The sequence below is a fragment of the Conger conger genome, chromosome 17 (genome assembly GCF_963514075.1).
Source record: "Conger conger chromosome 17, fConCon1.1, whole genome shotgun sequence".
Lineage (NCBI taxonomy): Eukaryota > Metazoa > Chordata > Actinopteri > Anguilliformes > Congridae > Conger > Conger conger.
In genome coordinates this window covers 31,147,304-31,167,965 of record NC_083776.1, presented here as the reverse complement: position 1 = coordinate 31,167,965, position 20,662 = coordinate 31,147,304, and the positions used below count along the sequence as shown (strand labels likewise).

The following is a 20,662-nucleotide window of genomic DNA, read 5'->3' as shown; positions in this document are numbered from 1 at the left end:
TGCCGTGTAGATCTTTCTCTCTCTGTCTCTCTCTCTCTCCACCTCTCTTTCTCTCTCTCTCCACCTCTCTCTATCCCTATCTCTGGCTCTCTCTCTCTGTCTCTCTCTCTCACTGGCACAGCGGTGTTGTGCGAGAGGTTTAGATTGTGATCGATATTTATGATATTGCGTGGCATTTTACTGTTTCGTTAGAAGAATGGACTGATAAGATGAAAAGTGTATATATATTTTTATATTCCTAAGATGAGAACAAAGCGAGCGCATATTTATTGATTTAACGCTTTGACGATTTTACAGATTTGAGGCCAGACGTGAGACAGGAGAGAAGTGATACGAGTTTGGAGGTATTTTTGGAGAGCGGGTTTTTTTTTCTCCCCCTCTTCTTCGTCTTGTATTCAGAGCGTGTGTGGGGGGAAAACGGTAGACCAACCGTCACAGTGGCTCTCTCATAGCTATGCGACAGCCTTCTTCTCATTTTCCTGGCCCGCCTGTAGCTCCTATGTTTACGAGCGTTTGGTGATCATGCCCTAGAATGTGCGATGATGTGTCTTTGAAGTGACTCCCACGGTGCAACAACCATGTTTTGTAAGAGCTTTCCGTTTAAATGTTTTTTGTTGGAGCCTACATTTTTTCTTTTTTTCTAATTGCCTCGATGTTTTCAGTGTTTCCAGGACACAGAACTACATCATAGTCTTCCAGAGTATTTGTGCTTCTCTGAACTACATCGGAGCACAGCAGCTCATGCGCAAATGGAAAGTCTCACCCCAGCTGTGGTTTTCCCCCGTAACAATGCTTTTGCGCATTGATGGTCGCAGGTTTCTCTGTATTACATGATCGGCGCAGCTCAAGTTACGGGGAATGACTGTAACACACGCACTGCCAGTTAAAAGCGTGTCTCTTGTCGTCGCTTTGCTGTGCCGTGATGCCGGGATTAAAAATATGCATATATTGTTTTCGCGTTTCTTTTTCATCTACCCGATTTGCTATTTTTGTATAAACGAAGAACTATGACAAGATTCAGACACCTATAGCCTATTTTTTTTGCTGGGTTGTTAATAATTCAAAACATTTAGCAAATGGAAGTTGCCACAACAAGATACTGAAATAGTCAATTGTGCCATGTTGTTGGAGTGGGAGGGAATGTCTGAACCACAAAAACTTGCTTCCATTAGATCTGATGAATATGAATATTTATAATCCCATTTTAAAGTATCCCCTTTCTTTAGAGATGTCAACCAGCCGGCTTGTGGGTTTAAGTAAGGGAAATTAACGGCAATCATTTTGGTATGAATGGCATCATATCTACTTTGATGCTATTCTGGTCTTTTTAACAGACGACTGCAAATCTTCCAGAGAAACATTAAGAAATTCTTACCCTGAATGCGTTATCTCCAGACTAACCGTGCAGATCTGAGAGTCTCTGAACAGAAGCAGATGGTCATTAGCGAGATACAGAAGCATAAAGATGCGTAAAGAGACGTTAGTTGAGCTGCATATTATTTACTAAATAACGTTCGAAATCCAGTAAAACTAGTAAATAATTAACAAGGTTGTATAGCGCTGTAATTCCACTCTTCTCTTCAGTAAGGTTGAACTCCTGAGAACATTGATAAAACAATTTCCTTTTTCATTATTAAAAATAAAGCACATTTATGAATTCTTGCAGCTGTGTAAAAGATAAGAGTCAATTAGTCCCAATCCCAGTGCTCCCAATAATGCTATTATCTTTTGACTAAAGTCTTTTACCACTTCCAGCCATTGCCGTTTAAACTTGTGGTTCTAACTCAAGGCTTGTTTTAATAGGCCTCCTCTTCATTTCCCTCGTCTGCTTTTATACACTGGTGAAAAGGCACACTCTCAGATGGTCACAATAAATACATCTTTTTGTTTGCCATTCATGCACCAAAGATTTCCAGAGCCTGTAAACCAAGCATGTAAGATTGTTACATTTTAAATATCATCCCCTTAGAGCCACAGGTCACACAACAAGATGTGCACCACAAGCCTCTCAAACAATGGGTTGGCTGTGAAAAGTCATTCACAATGGCTGCAACATTCGCATTGAATATCCACATGATTTCTGAGCAGGCCCTTGTATTGGATTCCTTTCCTGACAGGATTTGAAATCTCTGTGTGACAAGGCAGAACTCATACTAGGGAAGGAAAAAAGTATGATGACAACAGCGTGGGACAGTGTGACAGTGTAGAGAAGGCACCATTAGTTATTAATTAGGGCAACCTGTAGCCTAGTGGCTAAGGTACATGACTGGGACCCAGAAGGTTGGTGATTCAAGCCCTGGTGTAGCCGTGATAACATCCGGGCAGCTGTTGGTAAGCAGCAACTGTTGGTAACCTACATAGTCTAATCAACTGTAAGTCGCTTTGGATAAATAACAAATTAATAGTAGTAGTAGTAGTAGTAGTAGTAGACAACAAATGTAAAATGTAATAATGAACCCTTTGGGAGTCACCTGTTGGTGTGGAATGTTTTTCTCACTGGTAAATATGGACTCTACAAACCAGAACACAATTGTTCAGATTGGTTTAAAATGCTAAGAACAAATATTGACTGACAATTACAATATTTAATCAATGATATTGGTTCAGAAACTGTCCAAAACAGTACACCACCAATGATTGGAAACAAACAAAACGATTACAATAAGTCCAATGCTTTAAATGTCACGGCATTTCATCCAGACACGGCGATGCCATCATCTATGCTACAGAATTCAAGAGTTTGTCCTGTGTGTCTGCTCAGCCCTGGTCTTAGTCAGCTACTGAATGAACCTGGTCACAGAGGCTAGTTCCCCACCGCAGTAACCTGGAGGCAGATTATAACTAGATATCAGATAAACAGATGGGAGACATTTATGATTGAGATTCAAGTTGCCGTTACCAACTCTCTCTGGAGAAAAGATCTATAGTAACTGATCAGTCCAAAATGCTATATTTTGGCATAGTTTTTGCAGACTGATTTATTGCTGATGTCTCCTGACTAGACCTGCTCAGGAAAAAGGATATTTGAAAATGGTGAAAGTTGAGATGATTCAAAAGTGATACAAGCCTTTTTTTGTGTGGGGTTCAAAGGACACTGGAGGCCTCTGATAGTCTTCTCACTATTGCTTTTATCAAAGCTTATTGGCACATAATAATCAGTCCAAATTTGAATTGCTGACATTATATATTGTCAAAAATAAAAGGTACAGTGGGCTCCAAAAGTATTGGCACAAGATAAAAATAATACTATGTACAGGTTTAGTAGTAGGTTTTAGTAATGATTCAGTGGATCTTTTTAAATAAAAAAAAGATCTTTTTAAATAAAAAAAATTATTGGCACCCCTGGTTTAATACTTTGTGTAAAGATGACAACCATGCACATTTGGAGGGATTTCTGACAGTTCCTCCATGCAGAAGTTTTCAGAATCATTGATAATCTTGGCTTATGGACCCCCCTCTTCAGTTCAGACTGCAGGTTTTTGATGGGGTCATTGTTTAGCAGGGCAGTCTACCTATGGCCAAGTCTCAGCTACCAAGCAGAGACAACCGGATTGTCTGCCAAAATGTCCTGGTACTTTGCTGAATTCACTATGGCATTTATCTTAAATCGTGCCCTTGGACGACTGGCAGCATAATATCTCAAAAACAGCAATGACCCACCTCCATGTTTGACATAGGTATGTATTCCTCTTTCACCGCCATGTTGATCGCGTGTTTGGTCTCATCTGACTGCAACACTCATCTGTCATGATTTCAATGACATTTGGCAGATGCTTGGTCCAGGTGCTTGGTTTGTTTGTTGTTGTCTTCATGCCATCCTTCCAAAGAGTTCGTTGGTATGCAGGTGCCAGACTTGGTCACCATGCAACCAATAGTCGCCATTCTTAAACTGTGATCCTTGGGTTATTTTTGGCCTCTCTCACAATGTATCTCACCATCCATGGAGATGGCACTTATGTCCTCTTCAGCAGACCAAATGTCAGAGTGGGGAAGAAATGTGATCTAAGTGACTTTGTCCATGGAATGATGGTTGGTGCCAGACAGGGTGGTTTGAGTATCTCAGAAACTGCTGATCTCCTGGGAATTTAATGCACAGCAGTCTCTAGAGTTTGCATCCAGTGAGCAGTAGTTCTGCAGGCAGAAACGCATTGTTAATGAGCAAGGTCAGAGAAGAAGGGCCAGACTTCTCGGAGCTGACAGGAAGGTGACAGTAACGCAAATAACCATGCATTATAACAGTGGTATGCAGAAGATCATCTCTGAACACACAACGCATCAAACCTCTAAGTCGATAGACTACATTAGCAGAAGTCTTAATAGACTTAGTAAGTCTTACTAAGTCTTCTTCTTCTATGCTTTGATCATAAATGCATAGAAAGGCTGTCTCTGTACTGACAGGTATTTTCTTTTCTGTGGTCACAGTGAAGTGTTGCCTTTTTTTAGGCTGTTAGAGATGCATGGGCACCGTAGGATGTGGCCATTCTCTCGTCTCCTGGAATGCTCTGAAACGCTTGTCTGAATGAGGAATTTAGCAGTGGGTTTGAAGGGAAGGTCAGCCTGGTTTATAGCCCTAGATTATGCATGATTGTTTCTTCTGGGGTTAGCTGATTATTTCTAAACCCCTGGCTGACAGTTTTTTAATGCACTGTGGATGCACTTCAAATAGTTCAAATGGCATTATGATCCCTGTTTTTGACAACAGAGCATTAAGAGGGTCTTCCTGAGTGAATTGGCACAGTTTGTGTGGAGATACTCTCAAACGATTACTTACTATACTGGGTGCCATTGGAGTCACCTTCAGGAGGAAGGGGACCATCCTGTTTGTCATGCTGCTAAGGGGACTGCCCCACCTTACACCACTCTGGTCTGCCAGCTCTGGTCGCCTTATGGTTTCCTCACTACGAGCACCTGGCGGTCGAGCTACACGTTCACGCCAGTTTTCTGTTCTGGTTCCTCAGTGGTGGAATGACTTGCCTACCACTGTCAGGACAGCAGAATCCCTCCCCCTATTTCAACGCAGACTAGAAACACACCTTTTCAAACTGTACCTTAGTCTGTACCCCCCCCCCCTTCCGATATCCCTCGTCTAACCCAAAAAAAAAAAAACTTGCATTTACGATGACTGTATTTTTGTTTAGAACATCACTTCATGTGTATTTTACTAGTTATGGATGTGATGCTTCAACTTGTGGAAGAACCTATGCACCTATAAGTCACTTTGGATTGAAAGCATCTGCCAAGTGACTAAAATGTGAATGTAAATGTAAATGTCATAACATATATATACATGTTAATCTGAAATTCGCAGATACTGTTGGCTTTCAGAGATTTAAAAAGTGCTGTAGTGATCTGTTTCTGGCATGTTCTATTCTATTCTGTTTTGGCCATATCATCCATTCAAATCAAAAATAGTTATATGTTGAAAATATACCAAAAACCAATGGTTTATCCCATAACTTCATGCACATTCTGAGTTTGTGTAGCTGAATCAAGGCATTGAGCATTAATTAAGGAGGATCTCGTACCTGGGTGGATCCTCCGGGTGTTTAAATAACACTGTGGATTTAGTTCAAATGAAAATGTTCCAGTCTATTTATGAATATTAAGTTTGTAAAGCTGCACTAGACTCAATTCTTCCGTGGGCCTTCTCTATACACAAATCACTGTTTCATTTAAACTGAAATGTATCTTCTCTCGCGCCCCTACCCCGGATACAGTGTTTGAACAGAACAATAGAGAGAGACAGAGAAATAAGAAAATAAAATGTATTATCTTTGGTGACTGTATTTGAATACTATGTGGGCATACTGAGGAAAAAATTGTCCTTAAATATTCCTTAATCCAGTTTTGCCATCCTGAGGCAAAACTGTCAAGAAAATGTGCTGATACCCTCATAAGTGAAAAGGAGCTCTCCAGTGTGTTTCCCTCCCTCTCTCTCTCACTCTCTCCCTCCCTCTCTCTTTCCCTCTCTCCCTCTCACTCACTCTCTATCTCTCTCTCACTCTCTCTCTCCCTCTCTGTTTCCCTCTCTCCCTCTCTCTCTCACTCTCTATCTCTCTCACTCTCTCTCTATCTCTCTCTCTCTCTCTCTTTTCTCAAATAAAACCAAATGTCTCGGAATATTGTTTCAAACAGTTGGGAATAACAAGAGATGATAATCTGATCTTGGCTATAACATGCTGGAGATCGCCGTTGCCAGAGACAGAGAGCAAACAAACACACTCACTTGTGATCCTGCCTCTGTTCTGTGCGGATTGGCTCTGGCGTTGTGGCTGGGGATGAATTTGGCTCTGGTGACAGGTTTGGCTGGGAAGCTCAAAGCAGTGGATTTAGAGAATGCAGGTTGGGGGGTGGGTGGGGGGGGTAGAATGGGTGAAACTGGGCGGGTCATCAAGTTTCGGCCACTCTGGATGCTTGTTGCGGTGCCAGTCCCCTGTGTTCCTGCCAAAGCCACACAAACTCTGCTTTGCAGCTCCAGTTCAGATTTTTCTAACCATGTTGCCACGGCAACAGGTGTATGGAATCTGCATGTGGAGGGGGCAAGCTGAACACAGGAGAGTTAATCTTCGGCCACATCCACATCCTATTTTCTCGAGATAAAACAAAAACCTCCTTGTAACTGCAGTCCTTTGTCTGAAGCTAATCAAACTAGCGTAACATTGACAGGACCAGCTGATGAATGCTGTCAAAAATAGGTATTTTCTTTTTACAGTTTATGAATAATCTGCATAAATGTACGTACTGGTGTTTTAAATGAATGGTTTGGACCTGGTCTGGAGACAGCATGTATCCTTGAGCGGGGTAACCTCATACGTGTGAATGGGCCACCACATATTTATAGCCTCAGCTTTTATCACAGTCCTTCTTGTCTTTGTGTCTTCCGCAGTATATTTGATGACCTTTATTCAAGCTAGTTGGCCAACTGAGAACTCTCATCTCCTTTGTAGTGGTGACCCGGGCAGTCTAGGTGTAAATGGAATGTGGATTGTGTAGTCAATCTGCTCAGCTTTAAGGATAGATAATTAATTTGCCAGAGGTACAGAGGCAGTTCTTGGGAATTTGGGGTTAATGTCTTTTACTCCTTGACTCAAAACTCAAAAAAAGACAAAAAGAAATAAAAATCTCTTTCAGTTCCGAGTTCTCATGCTAATGCTGTGCATGTATTTGTGCGTCTCGTAGGGCATTTGTCCACCTTTTATTTAACTAGGTATTAAAACTATGAAATATTTTCCAGAGGCCAGGTGGGGCTGGTTTTACCTGAGTGAGACAGCCTGCTTCAGAGTGCGTGTCTGTGGTGTCCGCGGGAGCACTCAGCCCAAATCACTGACCCCTCTTATCCAGGTAGGGAAGCAGCAGGCCTTGGAGGGATTTCGGGGGAACCGTGAGGATCAGCCTGACTCTGTGACAGGTGGCTCCGTGTTGATCCTGCCCGTTGCCGTGTGATCCGAGGTGTCCTGTCCTGTTCTCTCCCCGCCCGGGGTTTAGTTTCCGCCTGCCAACCGTCCGTCCTGCTGTTATCATGCTCTAATCCTCACCACCTGTTGTCATTTCACATGAGATAAAAAGATATATCTTTCAAAGTAATAACGCGCTTTTGTAATATGGCTCTCCGCACAAAAAGCCTCTTGAAAATGAAATGGTGGAAACCGGATTGAATGGTGGTTGTTGATTATTTGTTCTTTCTACTTTGCACCCAGTCGTCATGAAACGTAATTACTGAGTGTGCCTGGGTAAGTGGGTGTGAGTGAGTGTGTGGATGAATTATTGAATGAGAAAGAGAGTATGTATGAGTGAGTGAATGAATGTATGAGTGGGCGAGGTACTTCCTTCAGTTGCAGCCAAACTACACAACTAATTTTGGTCTCAGTTGTAAAACTGATATGGATTTAAAACCATAGGTAGTATATGACTGAACATTAGGTAGATCTTGAACTGGTTAAACTCGAGACAATAAACATCACTGTTTACAGAACCTGCTCTCTGTACTTTTGAGTGGATTGGGATCCACCAAGACTATAGAGTACAGAATGCCTTGATGTAAAATGATAAATTAATACACACGCACACACACAAGATTATTAAGATTGTGATAGTGTAATTATGTACAGTAAACGAGATCGGGCCTTTAATGTTTTGGGTCTTGCTGTACACTCTGCGATGCCCTCCGATGGGTTTAACATAAATAAAGCACTGGAGGAAAAAACAGCTTCCATGAGTCAGCGTGTTTATGCGCTGTTGCCCTCCACTGCCACACAAATGTGGGGACATGTACGTGCTTTTTTTAGGTGGGGCTGGGGCTGAATCTTCGTCACAACAACGCAACGCCTGTCTCCGTCACTTCAGTCCCCGTAGGCCCCTCCCCCCAGCGGGGGTGAATAATGGAGAGGCGTGTGATACGTGATGAAGACGTTATAAAGCCAATGAGTCATGCTCATGCTGTATTTATCTACTGTGACTTATCTGAGTTTAGCTTGAGCAGCAGTAGGCTTGGTGCTTTCTGGGTAGTTCCATCATGATTGCTGCTCTTGGTAATCATTATTATTTATTTTCTTTTGCAACCAATATGGATGAATTTGAAAACAAACATTCTCCCTTCACTGGAACAGAAGATCCCTGAAAATGTTTATTTATTCAGTTTAATTGCTTCTCGTTCTATTTATCGAACAGAGTCCCCACTTCTCCGTGCTGGCAGTGCAATTGAGTGGGAATTTCAGAAACATGTGGAAAATCTGATTCTGAGATGGAAGCCAGCTTTTGCAAGCAGGTTTGTGTGTTTGAAAATCCCACTATTTCCCAAGGTTCGCGTGGCCTTGTATCGAGTGTGAAAACTGATTGTACTGTTCAATTGATTTAACCAGTGGAATAAGGGATAGGGGCTAGAATACTTATTGCCATTTAGGTAGGCTTAACAGGACGCATAGATTAATTAACTGTAACTCAGACAAAACCACGTCTGCACTGTGCATCATTTACTGAGAACTGATGCAATTACTTTGTTGGTTCACACAAACACGTACACATGCAAAACTGAGCTCGGCTTTCATTTCCTTTGACTGATCAGTTGACCTCAGTGAGAAGGTGGAAGGAGGACTGGCACATAAGCATCTCACTAATTCCCATTAATGCACATGTTCCTTTGAATTAATTTACTGCTTCATTGTAGGTACTTTTATTAGTTATTGAAAGTTTTAGTCTTTCAAAGTGTCTAAATATTGTTGTTGTTTATAAATGTACTGATAAAGAATATAGAGAAAAAAGGGAATTCATTCAATGCAAGGTAGAATAAATGTGGGGAACATTTAGGGGGGGGGGGAAACAGAATGACCCTTACTGGATAATGGTCTGGCTTAAATTACTATTATATTTTCATGTTAATAACATTACACTGAGCGAAGGCACAATACATGTAAAAGAGTAAATAAATAGCTACATCATTATTTACATATCTGTGTGATTTTATACATTGGTATTTTGCTGAAAAACTAGGTTGACATGAACAACTTTCATAAATCATGCTGTTCTTGAAATGATACATCCATATGCTGGGATTTACTTGCAATACGCACAGACTTAATTTTGAACAAATTGGTATATTTCTTCCAGGTTTTTCATGGTCGAGATACTATAGAGCCTCACACAGCCATTACAATGAGGAAGGGCAACTGCATTCCGATCTGTCACTTCTCTGTTCCTGAAAAGGGCAGTACATTAAATTAAATTATATTTATTCTTCTCCCAGAGTACTATCCATCCATCCTTATACTTCTGCTGAGATTTGAGATGTTTTTTTGAGATTCATTTCACTTTGAATACAACAGACCTAGATTGACCCATATTTTTATGACACTGAATGTGCCCACAATTTACTTATGAAACATGTGACATTCACAGAATGTGACCATTTGTTGTTGGCTCTATATGGGAACTTATTAGCAACTTACAGTGCCATGAAAGTATTTCCGCCTTCCTGATTCACTCTATTATTGCATGTATGTCACACTGAATGGTTTCAGATCTTTAAACAAAATGTAATAATTGACAAAGGGAAACTGTGTTAACACAACACATTTTAACAATACTTTATTTATTTCATGAAAATGTTATCAACCACCCATTTCACCCATGTGAAAAAAAGTAATTGCCAATTAATCTAGTTTAATTGATAGATTAGATTCAGCTGATTGTAGTCAGCCCTGTTGAATCTGAACCTCACGCCTATTGAACCTTACCATCAGAGTGAAGTAATCCCCACAAAGTTTCTACAAGCACAATATGCCACGATCAAAGGAAATTCCGGAAGAGATGAGAAAAAAGGTTGTTGAAATCTATCAGTCTGGAGCATGCTACAGTGCCATTTCCAAGGCTCTGGGACTCCACTGGACCACAGTGAGAGCCATTATCTCCAAGGGAGAACAGTTAGAACAGCAGTGAATCTTCCCAGTAGTTGCCTGCCTACCAAAATTTATCCCAAGGGTGCAGAACCATTTTTGGTTCACTTTTTTTGGGCGACCTGTCCCTTTAACTTAAGCCAAGTCTCAAAAACGGATCTTGCAGCAATTTCAGTAACCACTGCCCAAGCAGGCTGCGTGGCTTGCTGTTGCTTAGCAACTCACTCTGCCACACCCAAAAGACGGAGCAGGATAAGAAACGTAAAGTGGAACTGGCACATTTCAGTCTGCTACTGCAGATAATTGTTTTTACTTGGGAACTGCAGAGAACAGCTCTTCTCTATCAGCATTTGAATCCAGACCAAGTGCACAGATACAGATATAGAGTGCTTAGTGTGCTTTCATTTATTTATTATCTAATAAGAAATGTCATGGTCCTATGCATTTTTTTTTATATAACAGTCTTATCCTCAACAGGCTGCAGATAGGATCCTGTAGAAGGAAAAGGCTTTTGGCCTTTAGTGAGCCTGTTTTTTTCACCGCGGAGGCTTGTTAATCGACTGTTGATTTGTAAGAATGTGCTCTTCCAGCAGGCACAGCCAGCCCCAGAGGGCTCACCACAGAACCAGCCAGTGGGTGCAGTCCAGAAAGAAAAGCATGATGGAGTGAGGAGGGAGGGAGGGAGGGAGGGAGGGAGGGGAGGAGGGCATGCAATGATGATCAATGAGGCTTTAAAAGTAGAAGTCTTTTCTTCAATTTGCCTTTAAAATCAGTGTTAAATACATAATGTATTAGTCTATTAAGTGCATTAAATGTTTCATGAATGAACTATGGAATAAGCAAAGACATTGTCTTTGTGCACACGTTCCAGTAAATGTAATATGAAACGTCCCAAGTTGTGTAATGGTTGTGTTCCTGGGACCACCAAGTCTTACTTTATGTGCAGTAGAAATCTTAAGAAATTAGGAACTTTCCAAAAAATGGCAATTACCAGGGATTATTTCTGGAGGAAAACAGAATTTTGCAGTTCACACAATTGCTTGGTACAAAAGGTTGAAAAACAATATCATAAGAATAACAAGGAAAATTTGTGCTCATCCCTTATATTCTGTTTTGATTTGGTAGTTAAATAGCTTGGGCTACCTTTGCAGTGACATTTCCCAAATTCTGTATTTACTTAATTTATCTTAATAAACATAAACTTGGGTTAACAGGATTTTACATCGGCAGATGACTGCCTGTAATACAAACTTTTTTGTTTGCTGTAATATTGCATAATTAGTCAGTGTAGAAAAGTATTTCTATGAAATTAAAACATAAACAGGTTTAGTATCCTTCTTTATTTTGGTCTTATTTGAAGTAATTTGTCTTCCTCACAGAGCAGAATAGTATTGCGTTTACACCTGGCTAGACAGTCATTTTATCTTATTAAGAATAAGAAGTATATATTATGGCATGAACTGCTCTGAATAAAGCTTTCTTGCTATGACTCTGTACTAAATGCTTTCTTTAGCTTCTTGGTTCTACAAATGTCTGATTCAATGACCTTTTGCAAACATGCTCAGCATGTGTTAAAGTATACCAGTAAGTGGTTGATCAATAACAAGCCAGGGGATATAGTTCTGGTTATTGTGGTATTTGGATATATAACTTCTGCAGAATGGGCTGCTATTTTAAGTCACTTTTTTTAGAGCATTTCATGTAGTGTCATGTCATTTATATTCTAGTATATGTATTCTTTCTCTGCTGTTATCGGTTTTAAATTTTCTCTCTGTTTTAACTCTTACTTGGAAAGTCAGCTCAGAGTTCATGACCTGGGCTAAAATGTCTCTCACTTTCACAGACACTCTCCAGTGAGGTTTGTTCTATTTCAGGTATTTATGAATGCATGTGTTTGAGGCAGGACTTTCCCCTTGGAAGTGTATATTAGGTGTATAAGAGCTATGCACATTTAAGCGAATACCTTTTGAAGTAGTGCTTTTATTTATTTTGCATAATGCAGTGGGATCTTTCCTCCCCCCCACACACACACCATTACCATTACGTTTATATGAAGATGAGAATATCAGAGGATGTGCTTCAGATGGTTAGCTCAAGTACCTGTGTGCATCGCTGCTCCACTCCATAGCCCAGTGGCGTCCCCTCCTTGCATTCTCGGGTGCCATTGTTAATTTCAGATATTCCACTTTTCTTTCCTTGGTGAAACTCATAGGATTTGCATACATGTTATTTTGTTATCAAAGTGCACCCTCAGGCACTTGAATGTAATTCACACTTGTGTAACCTAGACCTAGTTTTTGGGTTCATTATTACTGCTCAGAAAGAAGACGGACTAGGATCTGGTTCTGTCTGAGCTGTGTCTCTGCTGACTTTAATATTACACTTTGTGCTTTACCCGTGTGAAGTGCGTCAGTACAGAATGGTGTTGGCGTTCTCTGTTGCTGTGCCACTTACTTAAAACTACAGATAGTCTAAATTAAAATGAATTCAGCACCAGATTGTTTCTTCACTTGTTCCATGTCATTTTGGAATTGATACAAATGCCGATTGACTTCAGGCCAAATACATGCTTGCCTGGATTCAGTCAGCATCGCTCCTTTGACTTGTAAATGAACACAAAGTCTTCAAAAGACACCAAGAGACTTTCATTTATTATAGGAAAGCTATATTTTTATTCAGTCCAAGTCTTTTATTATTATTATTATTATTAATATTATTATTATTCACTATTATTATTATTCATTATTATTATACTAATAATAATAATAATAATAATAATAATAATAAGGGTGAATGTGTGATGGTGGTACAGCACATAAAAAAAAAAGTGTTTTAAATTGCCATTAATTACTGCAAACAAGCGAACAAGCTGGAATCCTATAAAGCTCATAAGTAGTAATTTGATGATTTCAAGGAAGTTTGAAGCAAGTAATATACAACCAAGAGCTTGTTTAATGATCTATAATTCATCAGCCAGACTCCGCACCCCACAAATGTCATATACAAGATGGCATTAATTTTACAGTGAGCGAGAACGGGTTGTTAAAGCATTTAAGTCATTGGGGAATTTCGTAGCAGGAAATGAATGTTGGTGACATTTAGTTCACTGAAGTAAGACCAGTGGTGCGGCTCGCAGACAGGTTGTAATGCGGAAACCGCAGATTGAATTTTATCACTCTGAAGTGCGTGCTGATGCTGTTTAACAACGGTGAGCAGCCACATCCTGGCACACAGCACAGTGTGCAGTGTTAAACCAGCTCTTACAGAGTACACCTGCTGCACCTGGGATTCATACGTGCTCTGTTAGAGTTGAATTAACACTGAACATTGCGCTGTGCAGCTCCTACGGTAACAGTGTGAGATTGCGTCCTGCTGTTGTTCGTGTTGCTTGGCATCGGGGCATGACCGCAAACGCTCCCTCTGTTTCTTGGAAATCGACCAGAATCGATTTGACCTCTCTGGGCTGATCTTTCAAAGGTGTTGCGAGAGGACAAAGCCTCGATGCAGCATATTTCTACATACTGTATCTCTCCAGAGTGACTTATTTCTGTTGGGCTATTCGGCTGATTCGACTTTTTGTGTCCGGGTCAGACTCTCAGAAGGGTTGAGTGATGGGAGAATGGACCGTCATAGCACCAAAAATAGGTGGTGCAAAAATAAAAAAATAAAAAAGCCGTTAACTTGACTGAACCAATAAAAGGTTTTGAGCTTCCCTCTAACATATGGTGGCTCCTTCCACTTTTTGCGTCATACCATCTCATTTTTCCATCGCTAGTTGAAGCATAGACATTGTGTTGGCATTGACACAAATATTAGATGTGCATATGTCTTTCTTTGCATGTTTTCTGGTCAACACTTCTGTTGCTTTGTACTTTAGACTTGGTGAGAAGATGTCGAAAAGTGATCATAGCACTTCAGCTCAGCCCAAATGACCCAAGCCAATTCACAAAGAAGCTTATTTCACAATTTCACAAAAACAACATCATTTTGAGCTTGTCTTCATTACTCCACAAAACAAGTACATATTTGTTTGGTGCAAAGGCGGTTGTTATGTGGCCATTTTTCAGCTCATGTCAGTTTGCACTTGCCTTAGTGACCAAATAGGATTGCTTGATGACAGTTTTGTAGAAAAGTGTTATTTGTGTGGTTACTCTGCTGATATATAATGCTATATCATTTTGGACTCTCTTTCATTACCCAGTAGAATTGCTTGATGTTTGTTTGGTTCAGAAGTGGCAGAAGTGAATTGGCATGGCAGTGTTAAGCCCAGTGACAGGACTATGCATTACCTCTCTTGTGGACACCAATTAGACATTAGGGGGCGATATGGCTCAGGCAGTAAGAGCAGTTGTCTGGCAGTCGGAGGGTTGCCGGTTCGATCCCCCGCCTGGGCTGTGTCGAAGTGTCCCTGAGCAAGACACCTAACCCCCAAATGCTCCTGACGAGCTGGCCGGTGCCTTGCATGGCAGCCAATCGCCGTTGGTGTGTGAGTGTGTGTATGAATGGGTGAATGAGAAGCATCAATTGTACAGCGCTTTGGATAAAGGCGCTATATAAATGCCGACCATTTAGACTTCCCTGCTCATTCCTCTGTCCCTCCTCCTCTTCTGGCTCTCTCCTCTCACATAAGTACAACACCGTATACAGCACTCTCTGCACTGTACGTGTATGATGAGCTGATCCAAGCATTCTTCTTCTGGGGGGATATCTGTTGGCAGCCTCCAACCGTGAAAATGCTAATTCCAGTCGGAATCGTCCCCCCCTCCTGACTAGCCCCCACCCCCCGCCCTCTCACCAGGTCAAAATGGAACGGGCACTCAAAATACCGGTTCTTGGGTGATTTGACAGTTCCAGTCCGATGCTGACTGAAGAACGAGGAGACTAAAGATAGCAGTAAGCGCACAGATTTAACTTCTACAGAAACACTCGCAGCCAAAGTCACTGCCCCCCCCCCCACCAACCCAACGCAAGTGACACATCGACGTTCAGGAGGTGGCGGTGAACAGACCTCTCCCAGATGTTTTTGATAAATTCCAGAGGCTGGGAGAGGGCAGTGTGCATTGTAGCGTTCGTTGACTCCCACACCTCGGTCACAAAACAAACTGCGCCTCCCTCTGCATTTGTCTCAATTGAAGCGGCTGTCATCGATGGGGCTGTACAGAGCACGGGGTAAAGCCTCTCCTGGGCCCTGGGGAGCCAAATGTGCAGCTGCATTACAAACAAGAACCATGCAGAAGCACACTTACACGCACATAGACACATGCACTCACACTCACACATATCCACACATATCCACACCCATACACACACACACACACATACTCACACTCACACATATCCACCCCCATACACACACACGCATTCACACATACACACACACACACACACACTCACACACACTCTCTCACACATACACACACATACACCCACACACTCACACATATCCACCCCCATGCACAAACACGCATTCACACACACACACACACATACTCACACTCACACATATCCACCCCCATACACACACACACACACATACTCACACTCACACATATCCACCCCCATACACACACACACACACATACTCACACTCACACATATCCACCCCCATACACACACACACACACATACTCACACTCACACATATCCACCCCCATACACACACGCATTCACACATACACACACACACACACACACACACACTCACACACACTCTCTCACACATACACACACATACACACACACACACCCACACACTCACACATATCCACCCCCATGCACAAACACGCATTCACACATACACACACACACACATACTCACACTTACACATATCCACACCCATACACACACACACATACACACTCACACACATCCACACCCATACACACACACACACACACACACACACACACTCACGCATATCCACACACACATACACTCACACGCATTCACATACACACACATACACACACACTCACACTCACTCTCACACATACACACACATACACACACTCACACATATCCACACACACATACACTCCCATACACTCCCACACATACACACACACACACACACACATACTACAAGTGTAAAACATTTGTATTGCGGTGTTTTACCTGTATTACATGCACTGTAGCATTTCAAGCGCACACAACATGTCCTCGTGTCCTTTAAATGTGCGTATATGTACTGCTACAACGTGTGCGCTGCGGTGTGTGAAGTGTGTGTTACGCGCAGTGTAAGTGTGTGTTACGCGCAGCGTGGCGCTCTGTGCGTGCGTTACTCCAGCAGCGGTGTTTGGAGTGTGTGTTACGCGCAGTGTAAGTGTGTGTTACGCGCAGTGTGACGCTCTGTGCGTGCGTTACTTCAGCAGCGGTGTTTGGAGTGTGTGTTACGCGCAGTGTAAGTGTGTGTTACGCGCAGTGTGACGCTCTGTGCGTGCGTTACTCCAGCAGCGGCGTTTGGAGTGCGCGCTCCTCGCGGTAGGCAGCGGGAGAGATAAGGTGCGAACAGAGAGGCTGTTTTGATAGACACTAATTCTTTGTGTGCTTTGGACCGGTACGCCTCGCCACCGGCCAGATTTTGTCGCAGCGGAGCAGAGCAAAACTGTCCCCAAAATCGGCGATTAGACAGGTGTTTCTACAGCTTGTGTGATCAAATTACTGAAATATTTACGTGCCAGGCAGCCAGATGCACAGGGGGTAACCTTATAATCTCATTTCACGGCTCCGCCACACAAGGCAGTGCTCCATAAATACGTGGCCGGTTATATTGGTGGGATAGCTCCATTAATGGGATCCAGCCTGGCCTTATTGACAAAGCCTGGATATTAATATGACCCGATATATTAAGCTGACAGGAAGAACTGGAGCCATAAGGTGCGGCTGTCCTCTAATTGGCAGGGAAACCTTCTCTGTAGTTCCTTAACGTGCCTTTTATTGGCAGCCGAGCTCCTTCTAAGTGCTCATCCTTAGGATATGGGCTGAGTTTGTGGGATATTATTGGGTGGCAGGTGCGTGCATTTGCTTGTTTGTTGGTGTGGTGCTTTTGTGTGTGTGGTGTGCGTGTCTGTGTGTGTGTGGTGTGGGTGGCTTTGTAATACAGTTTGCATCAAGCATGATGAAATCTGGGCATTGAAAACAAAACCGTATTGACACCTGCAACAGCTCCTAGATAAATAGTTATGTTATCCATTCAAAGTCAAGTAAATTCCTGTGATTTCATTAGAATTGTATGTACATGCACATAATGTCATTTCCATTATATGTATTGTCAGGCCAGAAAGATTTGTTTTTAACTATTCAAATAGTCAAACACAACGTTTCTTCTCAATTGATTTCAAATATGTTTGGATCACCCTTTGGATCTCACACTTTATGTATTTGCTGTCTGTACAACCATGCGCACACACACACACACACACACACACACGCGCACACACACACAAACGCACGCACGCACACACGCACACCACACAAACACCACACAAACACCACACACACACACACTCACACACGCACACACGCACACACACACACGCACACAAAGCCTGAATTACTGTATTCAGATGGAAATGGATGCTCTCTTGGTGACAAAACGCTTCACAGGTCTATAATTTCAGCACCGCCATTACTGCTTCTGTCGTGCGGTTGTACATTTGCATGTTTCTTTTCTGCTCTTTTTTTGAACTGCTGCTTGGATAATCTTCATGGTCAATCTATAGTCATACAATTGGACAGAGAGGAAAAATAAATTGAAAGGCCAGTAAACAGGAGATGTCTGCTTGACCTTTGTTTGACCTTTGTGCTTTTTGATTCATCCGTACCATGTGCCTCCCTTTGAAATACTCCAATGAACTTGCATCCAAGGGTGAACATATCAAAAATGTATGCACCTGGAAGATTTTATAACAGCAGAATTTGGGTTGTATACAAAAAATGAATTACAGTATATACAAAAATAATTGTTTTGGAAGGCAGTACGGAAATATTTTTAATCACAGGCAAGGTCTCATTACAAAATGATGAAAGTAAATTAGTGCTTTATAATCAACATGAATTATATTAAAATTATTCAATAGCCTATTGATGTTCCCGTGATACACTGATATGCACAACCTATAATGATCCCGGCAGTAATGTAATTTTAGAATGGTTATAATGCCACGGTAATCAAATTATGTTATTTTTTCTGTTTTAATTACTTGATTTCCTTTTACTAATATAGTGTGAGTGTCTGGCTTTAAATTATCAGACTGTAATGGGTGCCAAAGGCTGCAGTCACTGCATTAGATCTCCTGACTCATTGTTATATTTTGGTTTATCAATTTATCAATATTGTCTAGACTACTTCTGAAATTGAGTTGGTGTGCCCCGTTTCTATTGGCTCGGGGTCAGAATGTCACATTGCGGAATTAAGCTGCGGTGGGAAAAAAAAAAAAAGATGCTCTTCCAGTAATTAACTGTCTAAATCAACTCTTCATGACTGGGGTCAGATTGTGCCCTCTCTGGCTATATGAATTGTTCCTTGATGTAAAGCCTGTGTTTTTCCACAATGCATGGGTTTGGTGACTGGTATTTGTGCTCAAAGCTAGCCATTATGCTGTGTTCGTGAGCCTGCTGTAAGTGCGCAGACCTGCATGCCTCATGACTTATGCACTCTTCATGGGCAGATTTCCCTGACACAGTCACTTTGCGAGTAATCCAGAATACATGGTCGAACCTCAAGGCCTTTGTCCTTTTCTTACAGTCCGTAGAGATTGATATCAGCTGATTCGAGGAATTGGAGTGATGGAATTGTTTTAGCAGGTCTAATTAGCATTGTCACCCCCCCCCCCCCCACCCAACTCCCTCATGTTTTACTCTTAAATGATCAGAAATGAAGATTAAAGAGAGCTTTTGCATTATTAATCATTTCTCCGCCAGGAGTTTTGCTGCTCAGCAGAAGACCTTTTCTTACGTGCAGCACAGCAGGTAAATTCTGTCCTTTCTCCTCCACAGACAGACAATTTCCCCGCAGAGTCCGCTTACATGGGCAGCAGACAGCAGTTTGTGCAAAGGTAAGGGCCCCTAAATAACTCGTTCCCTCCTGTCAGTGTGCCCGACTTCCCCCGGACCCACTTTCCCTAGATTAGGGACCGGCCGTCCTAGTCCGCCCCACTTCCCTATTTTATTTCCCCCCCCCCCATTTGATTTAAATTTGATTTTTAATTTCTCCTTTTCAATTCTTTTTTTATTTTTTTATATTTTTTATTTATTTCATTTTTTTGTAGCAGCTCCACATTCAAGGACCCAGAGCGAGCGAGCCTTAGAGACAGTGGCCATGGCGACAGCGATCAGGCCGATAGCGACCAGGACACAAATAAAGGGTCTTGCTGCGACATGTCTGCCAAGGAGGCTCTCAAGATGAAGGCGACTTCTTCTAAAGCCCCACCTCTTGAGCAGGGTGAGTCAGTGCTCCTGCTTCAACCGCCCCCCTCCCGCCCCCCTCCCCCCCACACACCCCCCAACGCCGTGGCTGTGAGGTGGCTTTAAGAGTCATCTCTCTCTCTCTCTCTCGCTCTCTCGCTCTCGCCTCTCTCTCCCCCCTTCATTCGCTCTCCCTCGCCTTCTCGTTCTCCGTCGTCTTTACCCCGGCTCTTCCCCTCTCCTCCTCTTGCCTCCTCCATTATCTTTATTTCTTTCCCCCCGTTCCATCCCACCCATGTCCCTCGACTGCTTGGTGTGCCGCCCCCCCCCCCCCCCCCCCGCCACTCTTTTCTCCTCACCCCGTCTCTCTTTAATATTCCAGTCACGTTATCAGTTTATCAGACAAGACAAGCCCATTATGATTTTATAAGCCAAGCCACTTTAGCTCTTCCATTTAGTCCAAGCAAAGAACCACCACTGAACGTGATTCTTTAAAACTTTAATAATGGAACATGGAAAATGACTTATCATGCACCAGGCAATGTAACATCTTCGTATTGATTAAATATGAATAATTATTTTAACCACTGCCGTTTGGAGAATATTAGATATGACACATATAGAACAATAACCACTGCAATGGCAATTTTTCATCCCTAGTTCTGCTGCAACGACAATGTTGTGTAATTCCATATGCTGGTCCCATGCACTGTCTGAAAGTTTGTACTTGCCGCTTCATAACCTGTACGTTACGGGCCCCCGGTTCGTGCTTCTGGTGGCTTCACAGATTGGTTATAATGCTGGAGAGGATTGTAAGCATTTAGGAAAGGTCAAAACAGAAACATGGAAACTGTGAGCATTTTTTTTG

The 20,662-nt window shown here is 42.2% G+C and overlaps 1 protein-coding gene across 1 annotated transcript in view; it reads left to right on the top strand.

Annotated features, from left to right (window-relative positions):
• Positions 1-20,662, top strand: part of pcdh17 (protocadherin 17) — a 56,322-nt gene that overhangs the window by 7,847 nt on the left and 27,813 nt on the right. The window contains exons 3-4 of the mRNA XM_061226510.1: positions 19,387-19,445; positions 19,659-19,831. Coding sequence (XP_061082494.1) covers positions 19,387-19,445; positions 19,659-19,831 — 232 coding nt within the window. The remainder of the gene's footprint in view (positions 1-19,386; positions 19,446-19,658; positions 19,832-20,662) is intronic.